We start from the raw sequence: 23,476 nt of genomic DNA, 5'->3' as shown, positions 1-23,476 counted from the left end.
TAATCACTAAACCATTGTGACCTTTGAATCATAAGTTGTTAAACTGCTTCTTTTCTTCTTCTCTCCACACATAAAAAATAGCCATTCTTGAATTAAGATTTTGCAGTTCAAATCAAAGGAGCACATGTGGTCTAATAGGCATTTTTGTGCATATGATAAACAGCTTTATTTTCTTGTGTTACTAAAATGTGCAAATGGAATGCCAGATTCAGCTTTTTGACTTATTTATTTTTGCAGTAAGTGCTTTAATAATGAACATGTTAACTGTTTTTATTTCTAAAAATCCCAGCCAAGTTATAAATAAGAAGGAATAAGAGTTTTCATTTTATTAAGGGCTAAATCTTTCAACAACTCACAATTTTCATTTTTGCAGAGCTATTACATTCCTTGACCAAATGTATATTTCTTCTTAACTCAAAACAAGCAAATACATCTGTACTCATTAAAAAATATTTCCTAGCTTCAGCAGTATCCATTTTTATCATTCACTTGGTATTCAGAGATCATTTTTTCATTTTTTAACATTTCATTTTTTAATATTTCACATTTCACAGTGAAATGTTTTGATCTATGGTGATTTAAATTGTAAATAGGCAGTCAGAAATAGTTCTTATTTTTCAGTGTTAATTTACTTTTTCATTAAAGCATAATACTTGATCCATTTCTTATATGAAATTAATCTTGAATGGAGTATAATAAAACAATAAATTTCATACATTTTAATGCTAATAATTACCTTTATTACTACTTTAATGCTTCTATTTGGTTTGTTTGAAATACTTCAATCTCATTTTTTGGAAGAAAGACTCTTCAAAGTAAAATATTCAGAGTACTTCACTGAATATTGTTCTATGGTAATACGGCAAACCTGTATTATTGGTATCAACTGGTGAGTTCATGGTTTGAGGTGACATTCAAACTGGGCTTCCCTTATATCTCCAGTTTTGAAATATGTGGAAGTAAAATTACAGTAAATTAGTTATAATGAAATGCATAAACATGTGAGGCTGGATCCAGACTTAGGAACAAAACAGATGGCCCTGAAGGAACGGCTTCTGGCTGCCCCTTTGATCACCAATTGGGGCTGTGGCAACCTGCTCCTTTTTGAGCCAGGAAAAAGCCAGCTTTGCTGCAGTGGTGGTGGCTTTTCAGCATTTCTGCAGTGCAGTACATGTAAACGCCACCCTGCAGAAACACCATGATGCTGCCGAATGTGGAGTCAGCCGTGTGGTTTCCTGCAAGCCTGGGGCTATGCGCTGTCTGAATAACACATCCCCATGCTGCTGGGAAGCTGGCTCTTTCTGCTGGCCTGTTTTGTGCCCAGGTCATACTTAAAGAACACCAGTTGAAATCAATAGAACCTTACTTGGTTATGCTTAAATCTGGTTTCAGTGAGTCTGCACTGGGGTGAGCTAATGCCAAAAGGTCAGCAACAAACGTCTTTCCCTTTAGATCATCAGCAGATGCAGTGATACCTCGAGGGTCAGGGATGGAGTGATTTAAAAAAAAAAATAGTGGCTGGAAGTTTATTTCTGGCTTTGCAGAAATGAGTGCATAAACTTTAAAAAGATGATGAAGAGGACTACACCCTGCTAAGAAGGAGAAATGATACCTCTGGAAGCTACCAGAAATGGCAATACCTTTTTCATTTATTTTTTCCCCTCCTATTACAATGCGGGAAGAATCCATAAAGAGTCCAGACAGTACTTCAAATTTCCTTTCAGGGTTGCATGCAGACTAGGCCTCATGAATCTTACCCCAGATCTGCACTGAATATGTAACCACTGCCTGTTGAATTTCCCTGAATTTCCCTTTGTGATAGCTTCTCCTGATACACCAGAGGTGTTTGTGTGTGTATGTGTATGTATATGTGAACTGCTTTATTCATAGTCATCCCTCCCTGTTCGCAGACTTTGGATCTATGGTCTTGATTATTCATGGACAGCAAGTGGGGAGGGAACAAAATGATGTGTGTGCCCACGGGAGCAAACGGCCATAAAATCAGTGGGATCTCAATATCAGCGATTTTTCTAATTCACGGTGGGGGGGGGGCAGATCCCCTGTGAATCAGAAGGGACAACTGTACTTCCATTGGCTAGAAAGGCTTGCAGTGTATCTGTTGTTAATCTTACCAATGTTTGGAATATCACATTGTTTTTTAGTCCTTTACTAAACTTCACTGTGGTATGATTTTGAGTTCCTTCTGTGCTGCTTTGTTTTTAACCTTGCTTTGTGTACATAAGAAGATGTTTCTTTGATTTTACAGGTCCATCTGGCCCTCCTTCAACCCTTCCTTTAAACACTCAAGCCACTAGTGGCAGCTCCACTCTGTCTAAGAAGAGGCCCCCGCCCCCACCCCCTGGACACAAAAGAACCCTCTCTGACCCACCAAGCCCACTACCTCATGGACCCCAGAATAAGGGCCAAATTCCTTGGGGTGAGTTTTAAAATACTAAGTAAAGACAAGTCTCAAGTGATGTGAGCAAACATATATATGTAGCACTTCTCTTTCTGGTGTTTATGTTCAAGCTAGTCATAGTTACTCACTCCAATTTTATGCCAAATCATAATTAGGAAAGTCTAACTGTGATTTGAAGTTATGTATGAATTGATACACTGTTGGCCAGCACATTCTGGTGGTCTGAAGTTTAGAAACTAGAGCATGTGCTGTAGTTTGGCATGGTCAGCACATTTTAACCATTGTTGGACCTCCAGAAGCCTTTCAGTTAGCAAAAGAAATAGATGCAGAGTGAAAGCAAATAAACAGCTTTAAACTCTAGTTCATCTGTATATATGGAAGCTTGAAAGCACAGTGTTGGTTCTCCATAGCATTAGTGTGAATCATGGTAGAGTATGGTGGACCCTTAGTGTCCCCTGAGGTTTAGTTCCAGGATACACACATTCACACATGGATACCAAAATCCATGGATGCTCAAGTCCTGTTGTATTCTGTTAACACATTCCAGTCACTATGAATTCTCCAGGTGACTAAGAATTCAGTCATTCAGTGCAGAGTTATAATTTTTTAGTTCTTTTTTGTGGTCTCTGTGACTCAAAAATATGGGTTTTTCTCCTTGTTTGTGGGGCCTATCAAAAAGTTCCAGAGATAAAGAAAGCAAATTTTTGTGATAGCCCCGCCCCCTCCCATTTACATGCATCTGTATTCCCACCCTTTCCCTCAGATTTTTTTTTTTGGGGGGGGGTCTATTTTTGCAATAGCAGTTCATTGGAATGTCTCTCTCAGAGCACACTAAGCAATCCATTTCTTTTCCCCCCTTTACTGCTATTATTTATATTATTAATATTATGCTTGTCATGTGCAGAGTTATTCTTTTTGTTATTTTTTCCTTTTGCATTTTTGTGAGCTTTGGAATCTATGACATCAGATTTTACTGTTCCTGGCTCCTAAAGTGATTTTTTAAAATATATATGTATTTATTGCAAGAGTAAGATTCCCCAACCTGATGGCATTTTGCATTGCTGAAACATGCAAGCACTGCAAACTATTATCTGAGCAAGATTGAAGAACTATCTGTACCACCTGAAGGGTTTAGAGATAGAAAAGTCTTTTTATGCAATTATGTTTATTCTGTCTCAGATGTGTATAGGGTCATCAGTTCAACAGCAGTCTTTCCTTATAAGTCTCCCAGGGACTTGAGTAATGTTCATCCTGGATGCTTCATCTTGGATGCTTCAAGCTCAGCTCTGGTGGCCTCAGATCCTGTCAATCGTACCTCAGCTTTGCTGTCAGCACTGCCAGATGCATCTCACCGTTTGATTCCCATTTCTCAAAGAAATGTTATGAAGACATGCAAAGCATTCTCTCCGCATGACAATAAAAATAATAGAGATCAATGTCATCAGAAAGATGAGATCCCAGGTCAGACTACTGACATTGCTGCTCTTTGCAATGATCTATTTGGTGCCTGTCTTGGATGCCAATGTTTATGTTCCTGAAGTCACAGAGTTCCTTCTGATGGAATTGAGGAAGTGTTAGAAAGTTTTTAGTGTGCCTCGTCAGCTTCTCTGGATAATGTCTAATTCATAACAATGTATTCACAGAGTGAGATTCTGGACTTGTTTCTGTATTGTCACTCCAGTCAGGACCAGTCCCCAGCTGTGCGTAGTAGGATTGAGAGTGATCTCTCCTCTTCTAGAGGACATAGTTTCTGTCCTTCTCCACTGGGATGTTGGCCTTCAACCTTGAGTTCTCCTTGTTACGGCCATTACTAGACCAGGGGTTCCCAATCTTTTTGACTGGCGGAGCCCTTTATAGAATCAATTTCTATGGCAGAGCCCCTAGGAGGCCTACCCTCTTACAAGTTAATGGTGTTTAGGAGTAGTGTTACTTTTTGTCTCTTAATCTTTACTTTCATTCAGTTTTTATTTCTTTCATTTTCCTGGAGTGTCTGTGGAACACCTGATAGGTGCATGTGGAGCCAGGTCTCCTCAGTGCACAGGTTGGGAACCGCTGATCTACACTGAGTGAACTCTCTCTGATATCATCTGTCTCCAGAGTTTCTTAACAGTGGCTGTTTTGGAATCAGTATCACTTTCCACCAAAACATCAGATGCTTCCCCTCTTCTCTTGGAGTTCACTGCCTCCCATGCAGTGGGGCTCTTATAACCAGTTCTATGCCTTACAGGAGACTCTCTCTAAGTGGGAGATTTTTGTGACAGTTCTTATAGGTGTGCAGATCAAAACACCCAACTGTCCTTGGATAACCCACCCTCCTCTGGATGACAGTTTGGTGCCTGTGACTAATCTGGACCTGTTGCCCTTGGTCTTTATTCCACAGGCCCCACTATCTATCTCACATCCTCCTTTGGTTGCATCTTCAACACTACCTCCAACTAACCTTTTGACTATTAGTTTGAAAGTTTTGCTCTAGGGGCCATGTGATGAGATGTCTTTCTGTGTGATGACTTTCCCATTACCGATGAGGGAATGAAGTTACAAGACAAAAATCTCACTGAATTCTAGACATCTTTTGGTGAACTTGTCAGGTGTGGTTCACACCTTGGAGATACCCTCATCTCTCATTACCTTGAGCCCTTCTGACACAGGAACAAGGCTTCATCATACATCCAAATCTGCATGCTCTGTACCTAATGATGTGATTGATCCGTTATCTTAAACCTAGTGGCTAGAACTTGGACCTTCTTGGAAATCGTTCACTAGAAAGCCCTGTTTATAAAAGTGGAAGGCTTCCATTCGTATGCCTGGACATAACTCTAACATCCATATTGATTGTTGATAAACAGCAGATCCATTCTCAGTTCCTCACAGACACCTCAAAAGGCCTTGGATACTCCTCCCTTAAGGTTTATTTGTTAGTGTTTGCTGCCTGGTCCATATGTCCAGTGGTTTCCTTGTGGTTTGTCCATGCACAGGAACATGCCAGCCATTATCCCCAGAAACAACCTCTTATAATTTGGAAAAGACCACAAGGGCCATCCAGTCCAACCCCCTTCCATGCAAGAAATCACGATCAAAGCATCCCCAGCAAATGGCCATCCAGCCTCTGTTTAAAAACCTCCTAAGGAACATAAATGCTTATATCCCTCATACAGCTTGCCATTCACCCATAGATTTTAGACACAGAGACCATGAAAAGGAAAAACATGTTACTTACCTGTAATAATAGTTGTTTGGTAATTTCTGAACTCACACAACCTGCTCATCTCCTTGCTGTAGCTGTTTTGTTTACAACCTCTCCTATGCTCTGCAACATACAGGAACAGAGGGAAAGAGCATAAATGTTGATTCATCAATATTGGAGAGGGGGCAGGACTACTGCTAAAAATTGTTTGCTTAGCTCTGCACAGGTGCAGGACAACCCATAAATTTGTGTTCACAGGTGATACTCGAAGAACTAGTTACAGGCAGAAATCTGTAATTTTTACTAAACAATCTCTAAGCATCTATCCTTACCGAACTATACCATGCTTTCTTTATAGTCTGCACAGTTTGCAAAGTTACTATTTCACACTGCTAAAATGAGAGGGTAAACAGAAGATATTTTCAGGGGCATTGACCAAATACATTTCATTTATGTCTTGTTTTATGTGCACCAGTTATTTTCTGAAAGACTATTTTTAAACCCATTACCTTTAGTTCTAAAAAGAAGTGGAGTCACTTGAACTACACATTCAAATGTGACGTGTTTAACTCCAGTGTCAAAATCTTTAGTGAAATTTAAAAAAATAATAGATACATTAAATTTCTTTTAAAAGATAGTTCAGCATTTAGAAAAACAGAGTAAGTACTTGTATGAAATAATTTCAAAAACTGAGGACGTTCCCCAAGCTGAATATGAATTATGATTTTTTATTTGTTGATCAAAATTACTTTAATCTAAGCAATTCTTTCATTTTATACACACAAATGAATGAATGAAAACAGGTAAAATCAGTGGTAAGGAGAGTATTATCTGGCCAATCAGAGTAGATTTTTATAAATCCAAGCAAATAATGTAGTTCCCCATGGAGGTACAGAGATTACTGGCTTTTCAAAATGATGTTGTTTTATTCATTTTTTTTCTTAAGGTTTGTATCGAGTTACATAAGGCACCTTGAAAAACAGTTAAAATATCACAGTGGTAAAGAAAATATGATCAAAAAGTAAGATAGTGGTAAAATAGATTTTGAGTCTGTGGTAAAGCTGGCAACAGAAGTGACACATTTTTTCTTTTACTGACCTTTCCCACTGACATAGCCACATAATTGTTTTGTATTTTTTCATGAGTATGTAATCAGCTTTTGCATGGCAAATGGATTCACCTGTGCTGAGTCTGTTATTCACTAAGCTAGCTTGTCTTTTTGTATGCTGCTTACAATTTGAATTCTTGATCTTGCAGTTCCCTAGAGAACAAATTGAATTTACATTGTGACATAATTGTATAGAAATTTGAAAATGTTAGGAAATGAACCAAAAAAAAAAAAAAAAACCCCAACCCAACAACAACTTTGTAATCTGAGGAATCTTCATTCTTTCGATGGCTATTCAACAAAACAAACCAGATTTTTATCAGTGCTGTACTCCGAACTATTAGAAGGGATGTGGCCAACTTGTGGCCTTCAGGCCATTTTCAGCCCTTGTCCCAGTTTCATATAATTTCAGAAGTCTCCCGTTTGTTATCCTTTGAATAGGGACCAATCCTCCTCCTAGGAGCCCACTGGCTAGGATAGTAGAATGATGGAATAACAGAAATAGAGGGAGGAAACTCAGGGGCAAAACAGACTGCCGGTAAGGGGCAGCTTTGAGCGCTGGATCAGGGCCAGGGCAGCCGCACGCTACGGCCTTGATCCGCCATTTTTCTGGGCCAAAAAGAATTGGCAAAATGCTGCTTCTTTTTGGCCTGGAAAAAAGGGTGCCTTGCCGCCATGGCTGCACTTTTCAGTGCTCCTTTTGGCATACCACTTGTGAATGCTATGCCAAAGGCGTACCACAACACCGCCCACCGTGCAGTCAGGCGGGTGCTGTGACGCTGGCATCGAGGGTGGCATTGGGGTGTGCAACACCAAATACTATGCTCCCACACTGCCCCGTTGCCGGCACTTACTGCTGGTCTATACAGCCTCTCAGTCCTGTTGGCTCTTTACTTGTCTACTGCTCACTTTTAGTCCCAGAACTGAGGAATTACCTTGAGATAACGCAGTGCATTGAAAGCAGTTTTAATACAGATTAGTACTTTCTAATTAAAAAAAAAAGTTGGCAGCTGGCTAATGTTTCTGCTTTATGTATGTTGTGTGCCTTTAAGTCATTTCTGACTTATGGCAACTCTAAAACCATATCATGGGGATTTCTTAGCAAGATTTGTTCAGAGGAGGTATGCCACTGTCTTCCCTTGAGGCTGAGAGAGTGTGACTTGCCCAAGATCACACAGTGGGTTTCATGGCCAAGCTGGAAATCAAATTTTGGTCTCCAGAGTCCAGCATTCAAACCACTCCGTCACACTGAGTCTAGTTTCTTAAATTAAATCTTGGGTGACACTACTGAAGTCCACTCCTTAATTTCTATTGTTAAATGTTTGTTAATTTCTGTAATTTATTTCCTGTCTTTGCCAACACCATCATCTTTTGTTCTTGAAAATAATTCTTGATAATCTTAAACTGAAAACCTATTTTTGATTAGAATTCTATCTTGTGTTTTCAACACCCTTTCCAATTTCCAAGCTAACAGAGGACCTTAAATGGCCTTTCATTTTTCCATGACTCTTAGGGATAGGTTTGACTCTTAGGCTGCCTGAGGACCAGACAGCAGTTAGCATGAGGCACGATTCTAGCAGTACCGTTTTCACTGTCTTATTTCTAGACAAAATGTTTTCATCTGTTTTAAGAAATCCAACAGAATCTTGTGAGACCTTAAAGACTAACAAGGCTACTTGAATTGAAGCTTTATTAATCAGATGTTATCTCAGGTCCAGTTCACACACAAAAGCTTTGTTTGCTTTTGTGGTCTAGATGGAGGTGCATGAGAACTAGTTGTTCTGAGTTCTTCATTTCAGTGTTAAAATTAGATTCTCCTTCCAGAGAAGTTGAAATTGCTGCTAACAACTGATACAAAAAACCCCTGTTAAATAGCAATCTTGGAGTTGTTCTACAGTAAAATGAGATGTTAAAATTCAAAGATATAGCCATGTTAGTCTGGAAAATCAGTATGTGAATTGGATCTTGTAGCACCTTTGAGACAAACTGAGAGAAAGAAGTTGGTAGCGTGAGCTTTCATAGACTTAAGCCTAATTCTTCGAATGTATGTTTGGAGTGGAGAACCCAGAGACAGACTGAAGTTAAAGGTTTACACAAAAATAGTGTGCATTCTTGCTATCTTCTAAATATGGAACTTCTAGCGCAGCAGTATGCTGGAGATAGAAAATTAAAATTTGTCATCTCTGTCTTGGCACAGTTGTACATTTTAAAAATGCTTACAGAAATGTCAGCTTCCATATATAGACTAAGGGCTGAAACACACAGCCCTTTTGCACCACCTTCTGGGTGGCTTGGGAGCATGGCAGTTAAACACCCCATGCTTCCAAGCCACCCAGAAACCACCAAGGCATTTACACAGAGGCCAGGTTTCAGGCACTCCGGCAGCACAACATTTATACGCTGCATGCCACTGGAGCGCCTTAAAGCTGGCTTCTGGCCACGACAGAGCAGAAAATCCATCTTTTTGCCAGCTGAAAAACAGATTGGGACATGTGGTTGTCATGGCTCCAATCCAGCTTCAGAAGGGGTGGGCTATTTCACCCCTAACTTGTGCCAAAGTAAAAGAAAAGGCTTTGAACAGATAGTTTTAGCTAAGATTTTCTTAGCTCCTTGGCCATAAACACATGCATTCACATGGAGGTAGTACTGAAAAACATTACTTCCTATACAGTGATATAGTCAAAATTATGCTGTTGTACAGTTGGCCCTTGGTATCTGCTGCAGTTTGGTTCCCGGATCCCCCATGGATAACAAAATACGTGGATACTCAAGTCCCATTCAGTATAATGGCATAGCAAAATGGTGTCCCTTATAGAAAATGGAAAATCAAGGTTTGCTATCAGTAATGTATAATTTTTAAAAATATTGTCAAACTGTGGGTGTTTGAATCGGTGGATAAAAAAGACCTTATTATAGATTGTTAGTGCCATTTGACCTTATTCAGATTGCCTTTGGGGACTTACTTCTTAAGTGGACATAGCTGGTCTGCAGAAATTAGAATAAGGCAGTTCCGTCATGTCTGTATCCAATAAGGGGTTGTTGTTGTGTTGTTATGTAAAGAACCCGGCAAAGTGACCAGTGCATTGAGACGCCAGCTTTGGAGTGCCAGTGTGCATCAGTAGAACCTAGTGTGTATAAGGACACTCTTGCCAGAGTTCTGTTAGACATCTTTGCAATCCACTGAGTTTCTTAACACCTCCACTATGTAGCTAATAATACATATACCGTAGTTATGTAACGTAGACTGCAATAGAGGATTCCATATATAAAAATATATTTTTAAAATATTTAAAAATAGGTACATTTATTACTACAAAGGCTACTTACTATTTCTGCTAATATTTGCTGCTACTTTAGTTTTCAATTAACTTTTTTTTTAAAATTCTTAGGTAATGATTTGGGTCCCCCAGCCACAAAGACTGCAAACAAGTTTGAAGGGATGTCTCAACAATCTGGGTAAGAATTTTATCTTTGTATTACTTTGTTAAAGTCAATATAGCTATGCAAAAATATTAATCCTGAAATGTCCCAGAGAAGTGTACTTCTTTCATATTGGTAATAAAACGTAGGGGTGAAACAGACGTCCCCTTTGCAGCTCATTCCTGGTGGTTTGGGGGCATGTCGTTTGGACAACGCATGCCCCCAAGCTGGCAGGAAGCTGCCAGGAAGCCAGCTTTGCAACACTCTGACACCACAGCGTTTATACCCCACATGCTGCAGGAATTCTACAAAGCTGCAGCAGCGGCGGAAAAGCCGGCTTTTTGCTGTCTGAAAAAGGAGTGGCATTCTGCCGCTTCTTTTTGGGCTGGCTAAAAGCCAGATCGGGGCAGATTTGGGGGCATAAATTTTTAGACTTATAGACGAGTATATACAGTTTTTTATACATTTCCTTTCTCAGAATGTGGGGCCCACAAAGATATCTATGTTTTTTCAGTTCGATATAATTATTCCAATTTAGTATGTTTTCCTATTTTATATGTATTTCTTTATAACTTTATAACTTCTTTTTAAATTTACACAACTGTCAAATTTAAACCAAGGTAAATAACCTGTTTTCTTTATATGGTTAATTTTACTTTACATTTATAGATGAGGTGCTTTCATGGGAAGACATCTTGGCAGGGACAGGGTTCAAGGTTTCAGGCTCAAGTGATTAAAAATGAATTACTTATTCAGAAACAATAGATTCATAGAAACAAATGACAGAAACAATATTATCATGTTTAGCTTTGCCTCATTTATTTTTGGTAGATACTGCCGGAAAATAAGGCTTTGTAAAATTGGAAGAAATTCTAAGAATTTGCCTTGCTGATAAAGAACAAAAGTTATGAAGGAACTCTATTATATTTATATTTTCACACAAGATATTTTTCTTCTTTCTGGTAACAGAATCTAGATCATAACTTGTCCAGATGCTGAACAGACAGGAGATTTGCAGCCATCAGATATGGTGGTCACTAGCTTAAATGGCTTTTAAAAGGACTTAAACAAATATTGCCCACATTACTAATATCTGTTAGCCATGTAGGCTATACAAAACATCTTTGTTCAGAGAGAGAATGCCACTGAATATCAGTTTCTGAAGATGCAGAGCAAGAAAAGGTTCATCAAATCTATGACCAGGTTTCCCAGAAGCATCTGGCTGCCCATCATTTCAAAAAGAATGATGAATGCAGTGGACTTTACGTGGATCCAACAGGGCTATTATATTCTTTTAATTGGTTGTGTGCAAGTACAGGTTTCGTCTTTTCACAAAAAAAACGAAGACAGCACTCTATATGTGCATCATTCTCCCTGCAGATTAATTTTACTTCTTTTGGAATGTGATCTCTGCCAATCCCAGTTGTCAGGGCTTACCCTCTGAATGTGGAACTGCTCATATAGTATGTAGGTGGTGTCAAAAGGAAACACATTTATGATTTCAACCCTGAAGGACCCTGCAGGCCAATGGTCATGGGGTCAAGCAGTAGTACTGTAGGAGCGGAGCTCCACTATAGCTTTTTTTAGACTCTGAGGATTATCACACACAGATGGGATAGGGATGGGATTACTCCCCTATCCTGTCATTAACCTGTCTGTGACTGCAATAGCATGAAAGGCTTTCAGATCGTCACACCGATCCCATTATTAAGCTGTCATTAAAATGGCATTGCAATAACATGAATTTTCATTAATGTAAAATACCGGCCAATGTCGCTTTAACAATGGGTTAATGATGGGATCTGCGCGACGTCATCTGACTTTTGCATAATCACGTAGTCTTTTGTGTAGTCAGCCGTACTTTTCGAACGGATTCATGATGGAATCTACTCAGTGGTGTCTGAAAGTCCTTCCTGCGATGGCTTGCGAAGGACTGGACAGAATGGCACAAGGATGGGATAACCCCAGTGTGATATTCTCCTTCGCCTTGCTGCAATGAGGTGTTCACTATCCCTGTTACCCATTCAGCCAATCACCCCTGTGGTGGCTTTTATAAGCCAAGAAGGGCAGGGGTCTGGTGCAGTCCCACCACTATGATATTTTCCAGTCTGTGGGAAATGCATTAATAATGTTGATAAGGCATTTGGAGCTTTCATTATGCTTTTTCTAACCCCTTGTGTATCTGTTTGTCAGCTCTGGGACTGCTAAGACTGCACTAGGTCCAAGAGTTCTTCCTAAACTACCTCAAAAAGGTAAGTGGTATTTATAATATGTGTGTGAGCATTCATGTATACAGAGCTAATTTAAAATGCCTTACACAATGGCTCCATTTAGCCTAGAAAGGAATATTTTTAAATGACAAGATCTCTAAATCTCAGGCACCTGTCTTTCCAAGCACACTCTTTCTGCCTGATGGTGTGTGTGTGTTTGCTTGCAAATACACATGGAAGTTTTGTTACGGATAATAATCCATGGAAAGAAATGATGATGCTCAGATATTTTGTGGGTTTTTAAGAGCAAGAACACATTTTCCAGCAGTGAAAGGGAGAACAACCTGAAATGGGTGGCCCGCTTGTCCTGATCAGCAAGAATAGTACTGACTTTGGGGAGTGCAGACCCTAAGGTCAGTCTCCTTGCTGTCTTATCACTCCACTAGGTTGTATCATCTTGTTTCTCTTCACTTTGTACCATTTATCTTTTAAAACGAGCTATCTTCTATCTTTTATCTGTTCCTCTACTTTGGATGTGTGAGAAACTTTATATTTATTGGAACTGTTGAATACATGAGAGTGATTATTCCACCATAACTCATTCCACGAGTTGAGGAGGACAGCCTTTTCATATCCAGGGACTCACTCCCTCTCCAGGTCTTCAGTACTCAGGCAGTAAATACCAGGTAAAGAACTGGCAGGAAACGAATGGCAAGAGGAAGGGAGTAGGGGGACAAGTTACTCACAGTCACAGTCAGTATCATAGAATCATAGAGTTGAAAGAAACCACAAGGGCCATCCAGTCCAACCCCCTGCCATGCACGAAATCTAAATCAAAGCATCCCAGACAGATGGCCATCCAGCCTCTGTTTAAAGACCTCTAAGGAGTGTAGTGGAGTCTTCTTCCTTAGAGGTCTTTAAATAGAGGCTGGATGGTCATCTGTCAGGGATGCTTTGACTGAGAGTTCCTGCATGGCAGGGGGTTGGACTCGATGGCCCTTGCAGTCTCTTCCAACTTTATGATTCTGTGATTCTATGATTCTATGATACCGTCTGGGCAAGAGGTAGAGCTAACGGGGGAATTTGCAGAAGGAATAGCAAATGTATCCCTATATTCTGCAGCCTCATCCTGCTCACAATCAGCCTATAACAGACAAACCATGCAACAATGACTGTGAGTAACTTGTCCCCCTGCATTTACCTCCTGGATTTGTGTTCCATTGACACAAGAAGATACCACTTCTGTTAGGTCTTTAGTAGCCCCAGTAAATATGTGATACAGATGACATTATTGCTGTCAGTAAGCAATTCTGTAAACACTCAGGGTGCCTTGGTGACCAACTAAAGTGTTCCCAAAGGCACTAGAGCTAGGGATCAAGATTGGATCCATCTTCCCTCTCCCTCAGCAACCCCTCTGTTCTCCTGAACAAGATCAGGCACTGTAAGCTGGGAAAACTTCGTTGCACCTTTCATTTTGCCTGCCTCTTCAAGTCTCTGCCTCTGATTGCCTAGCTTTGGCAGCAGAAAACCTTATTTCTAAAACAAACCTTGTTTGTAAAGCAAAGCCTCTTACAAAGAAGCACAAATGCATTAAATCTATGCCCCTATCTCAGTCAAAGTCCATGTCTGATAATTCCTCAGTGAACAACACAGATAATAGTTTCTTCTCCCTCCCCCTTTGGCATGGAGGCAAATGAACAGAATTCCTTCAGTCCAACTCCTTCTTGGAGAAGATTTTCCAGTCCTATTAAAGAAGGTAATTAAGGCTCAGGGTCTCATTTGTCCATCTGTTCCTGATGAACCCAAAGATCCTGATTTCCCATTGGGAACAGGGAATATTTTTCCAAAATGGATACATCTTCATCAGAGATTCTTTTTCCTCCTGATTTCATGACTGTAGTAAGAAAGAAAGGAATGGAACAAGCCCTCCACCGCCAGGCCTAATTCAGCATGCATTTAAAAAATAACAGTATTTCCTAGAATGTGATATCTAAGCTACAAATCTCTCTTCTGAATTTGTTTGGTTTTACTCTTGTCTCCAAGTGGAGATTAGAAAGATGCCTTGGAATAACAGAAGGTAGTTCATTTCTTATCTGAAGACAGATAAGAAAGATGCTTTCAAAGTAACTGAAGATAAGAAAGCTGAAACTTTGTGCTTAAAAAGACACATGAGCCATCCTCTGTAAGAAATTACTAAAGGAGAACCCAAGCAACAGTGTCAAATGGAGACAAGTAATTAATGAATTGTTAATTTCCTTCAGAATGAATGCCTATCTCAGTACTATGAAGTTTAATGCTAGGTTACAGGCCACAGCTTTTGCTGTCAAGTGTCAGGTTTGATTTAAGACATTAAAACGTGAACACGTGCACCAAACAAAATCTAACCTGTGCCACATTTTTGGTACTAAATTTTGAGGAAATTCCCTGGAACCAGAGCTGGTTGAAACCAGACCAAAAGCATTAGTTCCAGCAAATCTAAAGAAGGAAAAAAAATCCTTCTCATATAGCTCTGACTATGCAGGCTTTTAGTTCCTTTTTTAGGCCGGAGACTCCAGGTATTGCATGCCTGAGCATGGCGAATGCAAAACCAAACTAGCAGTCTTCCCAGAGCCCAGGAGGTTCTCAACCCTCACTCTCACTTCACACAGGAAAAGCAGACACGATGCAATCCCTGGAGTGGACAGGAGGTTACAAGGGATTGTGGACATTTACAGTCAGTCCACATTAGATCATTGGGTACTGAATACAGTGAGAGAAGAGTTTACTCACAGACTTTACAACCTCTTCATTTACTACCTTAAGTCCAGGGCTTCAGAAAAATGCTGCCTTCTGCTGGAATTCATCATTTACTATAGATTGGAAAGTACCATCTTCTCAAATGTTCACATGCTTTTATTCAGTACTTTTCATTGTAACCAGGGGGAAAAAACTACCATATTTTCCAGCATATAAGACGACTTCTGCGAATGAAATGATCATTGACTTGCTTATTTACTTTAACTTTATCATACATCATATATGCGTACCATCCGTAAATTAAATCGAACCCTTCCAATTGCAGTATTTTTTCCTCTTCCAATCTTATCCATTGTTTAACCCAATCAAGACAGCATGCATAGTAGTAAAGTCTTAAATTTGGCATATCCAATCCTCCTTTATCCCTTGTTTCTTGCATAGTTTTCAGCTTGATTCTCGGTTTCTTCTGATTCCTTATAAAATTTGTTAGGTCTTTTCCCCACGCTTTAAAGGGAGTATCATTTTGGATTATTGGTAGCGATTGAAATAAATACATTATTTTAGGTAGGACATTCATTTTTATGGTAGAGATCCTTCCCAACCAAGATAAGTTCAGTTTCAACCATTTCCGTAACTGTGTCTTAATTTCCTGCCACGTTTTTTCATAATTGTTTTTAAATAACTCAGAATTTTTAGTTATGTTTAATCCTAAATATTTCACCATTTTTTTGATGTTCAGACCTGATTTTTCTGTAAATTCTTCTTGTTGTTTTTTACTCATATTCATTACTAAGACATTAGTTTTATTTTCGTTTATTTTCAGACCTGCATAATATCCGAATTGTTTTATAGTTGTCAAAAGTTTTGTAACGCTTTCCAATGGGTTAGATAAAGTTATCACCGTATCGTCGGCATAAAATTTAATTTTATGTTCGAACTTCTTAACTTTTATTCCAGTAATTTCATTTTCCGATCTAATCAAATTATTTAGTATTTCAGCTACTATTATGTACAAGAGAGGAGAAAGTGGACAGCCTTGCCTGGTACCTTTTTGTATTGAGCAGTTATCCGTTTTACTTCCGTTCACTAAAATTCTTGCATTTTGTACTTTATAGATTTCCGAAACCCATCCAATAAATTTTTTACCCAATTTCAATCTTTCTAAAGTTTCAATCAAGAAGTCCCAATTAACGCTATCAAATGCTTTTTCACAGTCCAAAAAAACTAAAGCAGCTTGACAGTTTGGTTTTTTATCCAGATACTCTATTAAATCAATTATATTTCTTACATTCTGCTTCAAGTGCCTTCCTGGTAAAAAGCCAACCTGATCTCCATTTGTCCATTGGATCAAAATCTTTTTCAAATTGTCAGCCAATATCATGGTGAAAATTTTATAGTCGTTATTTAGGAGAGAGATAGGTCTGAAATTTTTGATTTCCTGAATTTCTGCTTCCGATTTGGGAATTAATGTGATGAAAGATGATTGCCAAGATTCTGGAATTCCTTCTTTTAAGATTGTATTCATCACACAGTACAATGGATTAATAATTTCTGCTTCTAGTTTTTTATAATACAAAGCTGGAAAACCGTCCGGCCCCGGAGATTTACCTAATTTCATTTTTCTGATTGCTTCCGAAATCTCATTAATGGTAATATCATTATTTAATTCAATTCTTTGGGTTTCATCGATTGGTACTATATTTTGATCTTTAAGAAAATTTCTGATTTCTTCCTTCTTTACTTTAGAATGTGTTTTTTTCTTTCTCTTAAATTTGTACAGAGAGCCCATAGTCTCTGCTGGGGTTTGATTCCAGGACCTCCCATGGAAACCAGTGCAGATGTTGCTTTAGTGAATTTTTATCATAGAATCATAGAGTTGGAAGAGACCGCAAGGGCCATCCAGTCCAACCCCTTGCCATGCAGGAAATCCAAATCAAAGCACCCCCGACAGATGGCCATCTAACCTCTCCTTAAAGACCTCCAAGTAAGGAGACTCCACTACATTCCGAGGGAGTGTGTTCCACTGTCGAACAGCCCTTACTGTCAGGAAGTTCTTCCTAATGTTGAAGTGGAATCTCGTTCCCTGCAGCTTGAATCCATTGTTCCGGGTCCTGTTCTCCGGAGCAGCAGAAAACAAGCTTGCTCCCTACTCAATATGACTTCTTTTCAAATATTTAAACAGGGCTATCATATCACCTCTTAACCTTCTCTTCTTCTTCGTGGTCTCTGCGAATCACACAAATGGGTTTACTCTGCGCCTGCGCAGGAATACTCGGAAACTTCTGGAATCTCTGGGCAGAACAAGATGTATCTTTCTGCAACTTTTTGGCGCTAGCTCTGCCCACCCATATATAAGGCCCCTGGTGGTCCGCTCCTCTTCAGTTCCTTCATTCCGCCGTGCTAAGCAGCTCGAGGAACTTCGCTCGCTATTGTGCAACTTGAATCTCTGGAAAACTGGCCTTCGGTACGAACTGACCAATCTCAGGACTGGACGCCTCCACGGGGGATATAATGGCCTCCTTTAAGAGGTGCACCAATTGCGGGGTGAAAATCCCCATGGCCGATGGCCATGAGAAATGTGTCCTCTGCCTGGGGGAGGCTCATATTCCGTCCGCCTGCCCCCACTGCAAAGCCATGTCCACTCAGGCTCTTAAAAACCGGGACCAGACCCTGAAGGCAGCCCTTTATGATAAAGTTTTAGGGCAGCCCACCACCTCTGCTACATCGGGGGATGGAGATGGAAAGCCCTCCAAGGCACCTAAAAAGAAGCAAGGCGAAAAACGAGCCCCTAAACCCCCCGCACCAGACCGGGGTTCTAAGAGGGCCCGCTCGGCTTCACCCCCGGCCAAGTTCCGCCGCAAAGGACCCCCGAGCACGGTCTCCGTTCCCCCACCAGACACGAGGCCTCCCTTGGCCCCATCTCCAGAGCCCAGGCCGACGACAACCCCGACTATGCCTGTGCCTGTGGAACCCGCTGGAACCAAGAGTTCTTATCTCCAGCCACCTCTCCATACCCTCAGAGGACATACAGATTGTGGACCTGGATCATTCCTTGGAGTTCGAGGGAGAGATCCCCGATTCGGACGTCCCGCTTTCTCCTCAAAGGGCTAGACCTAGATCCCGCTCTCCTGCACGGGACAGAGCCCGGAGGCGGTCCCGGTCACCACGGCAGGACAAGCCGCAAACCCATTCTCCTCTCCACAAGGACCGAGCCACTCTCGGTACGGAGGCTGATGAGGCGTCTGCTTATGACTTAGCTCACAAGGAGCTTCCAGATCGAGATCTGTTGGAGTCTTACCCAGATCTCATTTATGATCATCATCGTTCGGGCCAATACCTGTTGCCCGTGGCGGCCTCCCATCTTCGTCGCAACCTTCCGGGACCCACCCAGGACCAGACTGACGTCCTCCCACCAGCCTGACACGGCTTTGGACGACGACATCCGGTCCAGACTTCCTTCCACACCGAGGAGAGATCCGTCTCCAACCGGAGCCCGCTTGAGCCGATCCCGCACGAGATCCCGCTCGCGTTCCCGCTCGGAATCTCCCATGTCGGACACAGAGACACCACTGTCCTTTGTGGAGCCTGCAGTGCCCTCGCCTACGGATGACGTCAGGGCATTCGCAGACCACATTATCAGGATGGCCGACGCCCTCAAATTGGAAGTCGCCCATCCCGACGATGACGCCCTCGATCCCGTTGAAAGGAGGATCCATGGGTCAGCACCGGCACCCCCGGCTCTAGCATACCTCCCCTCCCTGGAAAAGATAGCAAAGAGGTCCTGGGAGACGCCAGCTACCATTGCATCCACTTCTCGCAAGATCGAGAACTTATACAGGGTGACACCATCAGCACCATCCTGGCTCCAACCATCCCAAACCAAATTCTGCCATAGTGGAAGGGGCACAGACAACCTTTGCCGCACGCCCATCTTCTTCTCCTGTTGATAGAGACAGCAAGAAGCTGGATGGCCTGGCAAAGAAGTTTTATGCCTCGGCTGCCTTGGACATGAAAATAGCCAATTATGCGGCCTGTATGGGAGCATATATTCAGTTATTGACTGAAAAGATGGACCCAACCATCAACGAACTCCCAGATGACAGACGCAGGATGATGATTGCACTCCGCAACGAAATCCACTTGATGGCAGGCCAACAGATCATATCTGCTAGGCACTCAACAGATTGCGCTTCCAAAGTGCTATCTGGGTCTATAGCTCTGCGCCGCTACGCCTGGCTCCGAGCATCTGAACTTACCCCACACGCTAAGGCAGCCATAGAAGATATGCCCTTCGATAACTCTGGGCTATTTAACAAGGAGACTGACGAAAAGCTTAACTTCCGGTACCGAATGAAAACCGCAGCCAGGAAGCATGGCATGTCGGCTTCGTCGTCAAAATCACCACGCCAAAGATACAGTACGCACCGATCTTGGTACCCTCCGGCCCAGTACCGGTATCAACCTCAAGAGCGTTCTTACCAGTCCACGGACAGGGCACCTCACACTCGCCCTACTCACTCTCCTTCTGCCCCCCCCCCCCGACCGACAACAACCTTCGCAGCCTAAGTTTCACCAGGGCTACAAGAAAAAGGATGCCCGTGGCAAAAGAAGGTTCTGAAGTTCCCCTGCGCACCTTGTCACCACTTTCAGTGATAGGCTAAGACCCTTTTTCAACACCTGGGCATCTATCACCACAGACTCTTGGGTGCTTACCATTGTCCGTAGGGGTTACGCCCTTGAGTTTTCTAAACTCCCACCCACCGGAGTTTTTCTTCCCACTGTCCCCTCGGACACCCTTCTCGACGAAGTGCGCACACTCCTCTCTAAAGGCGCCATCGAACCCGTGCACCCCTGTCGGGTTCGATACTGCTTTTTCTCTAGATACTTTACCGTCCCCAAGAGAGACTCAGGTCTTAGACCTATAATGGACTTACGGGACCTGAATTCCTTTATTGTTTGCAAGCGTTTTCGCATGGTAACTCTTGCCTCTATTTTACCACTCTTGCAGAAGGACATGTGGTTCGTAACATTGGACTTGAAGGATGCATACTTCTACATCTCAATAAGGGAGGAACACCACAGATTCCTGGCATTCGCAGTCGGATCCAAGATCTTTCAGTACAAGGTTCTTCCGTTTGGCCTCTCCACAGCCCCACGGGTCTTTACGAAGTGCATGGCACCCGTCATAGCATATCTCCATCAAAGAGGGATAACTGTCTTCCCCTACTTGGACGACTGGCTCTTCACCGCAGCGTCACAGGAGACCCTCCTGCACGATATCGAGTTCTCTCTTTCCCTTCTCAATATGTTGAACTTCTCTGTGCATGGACTTTCGAGGAACCACGCTGGATTCAAGACAGCAGAAAGCTTTCCTCCCACAGGCAAGATTCCAAGCACTCTGTGCGGCAATTCTACCTTGCATCTGTCGAAGACGTCTACAGGCGCAACATGTCCAGGTCGCGATGGGACATTTAGCCTCCACTACTTTCGTTACCCCATGGGCACGACTTCGTCTAAGGCCGCTTCAGTCCTGGTTCCTGTCCGTGTTTGACCCCGTACGGGATTCCCCGGCCAAGACGCTCACCATCCCAAGAAAGGTACAACAATCTCTACAGTGGTGGCTCCGACCAGACAATGTTTGCTCCAGCATGCCCTTCCTACCTCCTCGACCAGAGATTACTCTCACCACGGACACGTCCCTTCAAGGCTGGGGCGCTCACACTTTAGACCTCATTATAAAAGACAAATGGACAGTCTCAGAGAAAGCTCTCCACATCAACATATTGGAGATGCTTGCCGTAGAAAAGGCCCTCAGAGCTTTCCAAAACGTTCTTACCAACAAGATAGTGCTCCTACTGACGGACAATACTACCGTCATGTACTACCTGAACAAACAAGGTGGCACAAGGTCCAAGACGTTGCTGTCAGTAACCCTTCGGATCTGGGAGTGGTGCATCCTCCACAGAATACTACTACAATGCATCCACCTCCCGGGAGATCAAAATTGTCTGGCCGACCAGCTCAGCAGGACGCCAACCACCTGTCACGAATGGAGACTGCATCCGGACGTGACCAATCTCCTATTCTCCCGATGGGGAGAGCCTCAGATGGACTTGTTCGCCTCACACCTCAACACTCACAGCCCATCGTTCTGCTCCCAGACCCAGGCACCGGGATCGAAGGGAGACTCCTTCCAGTTCGAATGGGACCAGGGACTGCTGTACGCCTTTCCCCCATTCCCGTTGATCACAAGGGTATTGTCAAAAATGCTGACGGACCACTCCAACGCAATCCTCATCACACCATGATGGCCCAGACAACCGTGGTTCACCCCACTTCTCCGGCTCTCGAAGGACCACCTCCGCCTCGACTACCGTCCCGACCTCTTGTCACTGCACGACGGTCAAGTTCTCCATCCCGAGATGTATTCTCTCCCATTGGTGGCATGGAGGATACAGTCCTAACAGCCTTGCCGGCAAACGTCCGTACCGTGATACTCGCAGCACAGAAGCCTGCTACACAAAGATCTTATAAATACAAGTGGAATAAATTCCTCAACTTTCTTCAAGATAGATGTATTCCTCCTTCACAAGTCTCCATCCCGACGGTCCTGGACTTTCTTATGACCTTAACAGAGGCAGGTCTTTCGTTAAGCTCTATAAAGTGCTACCTTTCTGCCATATCCTCTCACTATCTGTTTGATGGCAAGCCTTCTCTTTTTGGTGACCCCCTTATAAGAAGATTCCTTAAGGGATTCAACAATTTACACCCTCCAGCCTGCAACCCGACGCCAGCCTGGAACTTGGAAGTGGTTCTATCCTGGTTAGCCTTCAAACCGTTCGAGCCCATGGCCACCATAGACTTGAGACTCTTAACCTGGAAAACAGCCTTTTTGGTGGCCATTACATCGGCTCGCCGTGCTGGAGAACTGTGCGCCTTGCGAGCTGACCAGCCCTTTTTACGCTTTCATAAAGACAAGGTGGTACTCCGTACCGACACCACCTTTTTACCCAAGGTAGTGTCAGCCTTTCATATCAACCAGGACATTGTTCTACCCACCTTGGCTCCGAACCCGACCACGGACGCCGAGCGCCAACTCCATGCGCTTGACGTACAGAGGGCACTGGCCTTTTACTTGCACAGAACATCGGGGACAAGGCAGTCACAGAGACTTTTTGTCTGTTATTCTGAAGCTAAGAAAGGTATGCCAGTGTCAGCCCAAAGGTTTTCCAAGTGGGTGGTCAGTACCATCCGCTTATGCTATGAGCTGGCTGGCAAAACTCCACCTAGAGATATTCGTGCCCATGCAACTCGGGCGGTAGCCACATCCTCTGCCTTTTTGACTGGGGTCCCATTGGAGGATGTGTGCAGGGCTGCTATCTGGTCACAACCATTAACTTTCATCAGACATTACAGGTTGGACACAAGGGCCAGACAGGAGGCAGCCTTTGGGAGGGCAGTGTTACTCTCTGCCATGCATTCGGTTCCCTAAGGTGTTAATAAATATTTGACACTGGTCTAGTTTAACATTTTATTGTTGTTATTGCTGATTGATGGTACATTGGTTATTCAGAATGCTATTGACACTCCCTCCTCCACTGACTTAAGCTTGCTAGTCTACCCATTTGTGTGATTCGCAGAGACCACGAAGAAGAAGGACAGGTTGCTTACCTGTAACTGTGTTTCTTCGAGTGGTCATCTGCGAATTTCACACAAACCCGCCCATCCATCCCCTCAGTGTCTGCTCATTGACAACGCTTGTTGCCGCGCTGATTAGCGGCTCATTCGGAACTGAGGAGGAGCGGACCACCAGGGGCCTTATATATGGGTGGGCGGAGCTACCGCCAAAAAGTTGCAGAAAGATACATCTTGTTCTGCCCAGAGATTCCAGAAGTTTCCGAGTATTCCTGCGCAGGCGCAGAGTAAACCCATTTGTGTGAATTCGCAGATGACCACTCAAAGAAACACAGTTACAGGTAAGCATCCTGTCCTTCTCCAGGCTAAACATCCCCAGCTCCCTGAGTCGTTCCTCATAGGGCATGGTTTCCAGACCTTTCACCATTTTAGTCGCCCTCCTTTGGACACGCTCCAGTTTCTCAAGATCCTTTTTAAATTGTGGTGCCCAGAACTTGACACAATATTCCAAGTGGGGCCTGACCAAAGCAGAATACAGTGGCACTATTACTTGATCTAGACACTATACTTCTATTGATGCAGCCTAAAATTGCATTGGCCTTGTTAGCTGCCACATCGCACTGTTGACTCATGTTCAGCTTGTGGTCCACTTGGACTCCCAGATCCCTTTCACATGCAGTTTCATTCAGCCAGGTGTCCCCCATCCTATATCTGTGCATTTTATTTTTCTGCCCTAAGTGCAGTACCTTACATTTCTCCGTTTT

General features: G+C 42.7%; 1 protein-coding gene across 6 annotated transcripts in view; it reads left to right on the top strand.

The window, feature by feature from the left end:
- Positions 1–23,476, top strand: part of ASAP1 (ArfGAP with SH3 domain, ankyrin repeat and PH domain 1) — a 194,817-nt gene that overhangs the window by 159,801 nt on the left and 11,540 nt on the right. For 4 of the 6 annotated variants that reach the window (XM_042466315.1, XM_042466312.1, XM_042466313.1 and 1 more), the window contains 3 exons: positions 2,267–2,437; positions 10,101–10,167; positions 12,325–12,383. In XM_042466315.1, coding sequence (XP_042322249.1) covers positions 2,267–2,437; positions 10,101–10,167; positions 12,325–12,383 — 297 coding nt within the window. The remainder of the gene's footprint in view (positions 1–2,266; positions 2,438–10,100; positions 10,168–12,324; positions 12,384–23,476) is intronic. The other 2 variants (XM_042466317.1, XM_042466316.1) reach the window with 1 other exon arrangement.

This window comes from Sceloporus undulatus, chromosome 4, assembly GCF_019175285.1.
Source record: "Sceloporus undulatus isolate JIND9_A2432 ecotype Alabama chromosome 4, SceUnd_v1.1, whole genome shotgun sequence".
In the NCBI taxonomy this organism is placed as follows: domain Eukaryota; kingdom Metazoa; phylum Chordata; class Lepidosauria; order Squamata; family Phrynosomatidae; genus Sceloporus; species Sceloporus undulatus.
This window is presented reverse-complemented; position numbering and strand designations above follow the sequence as displayed.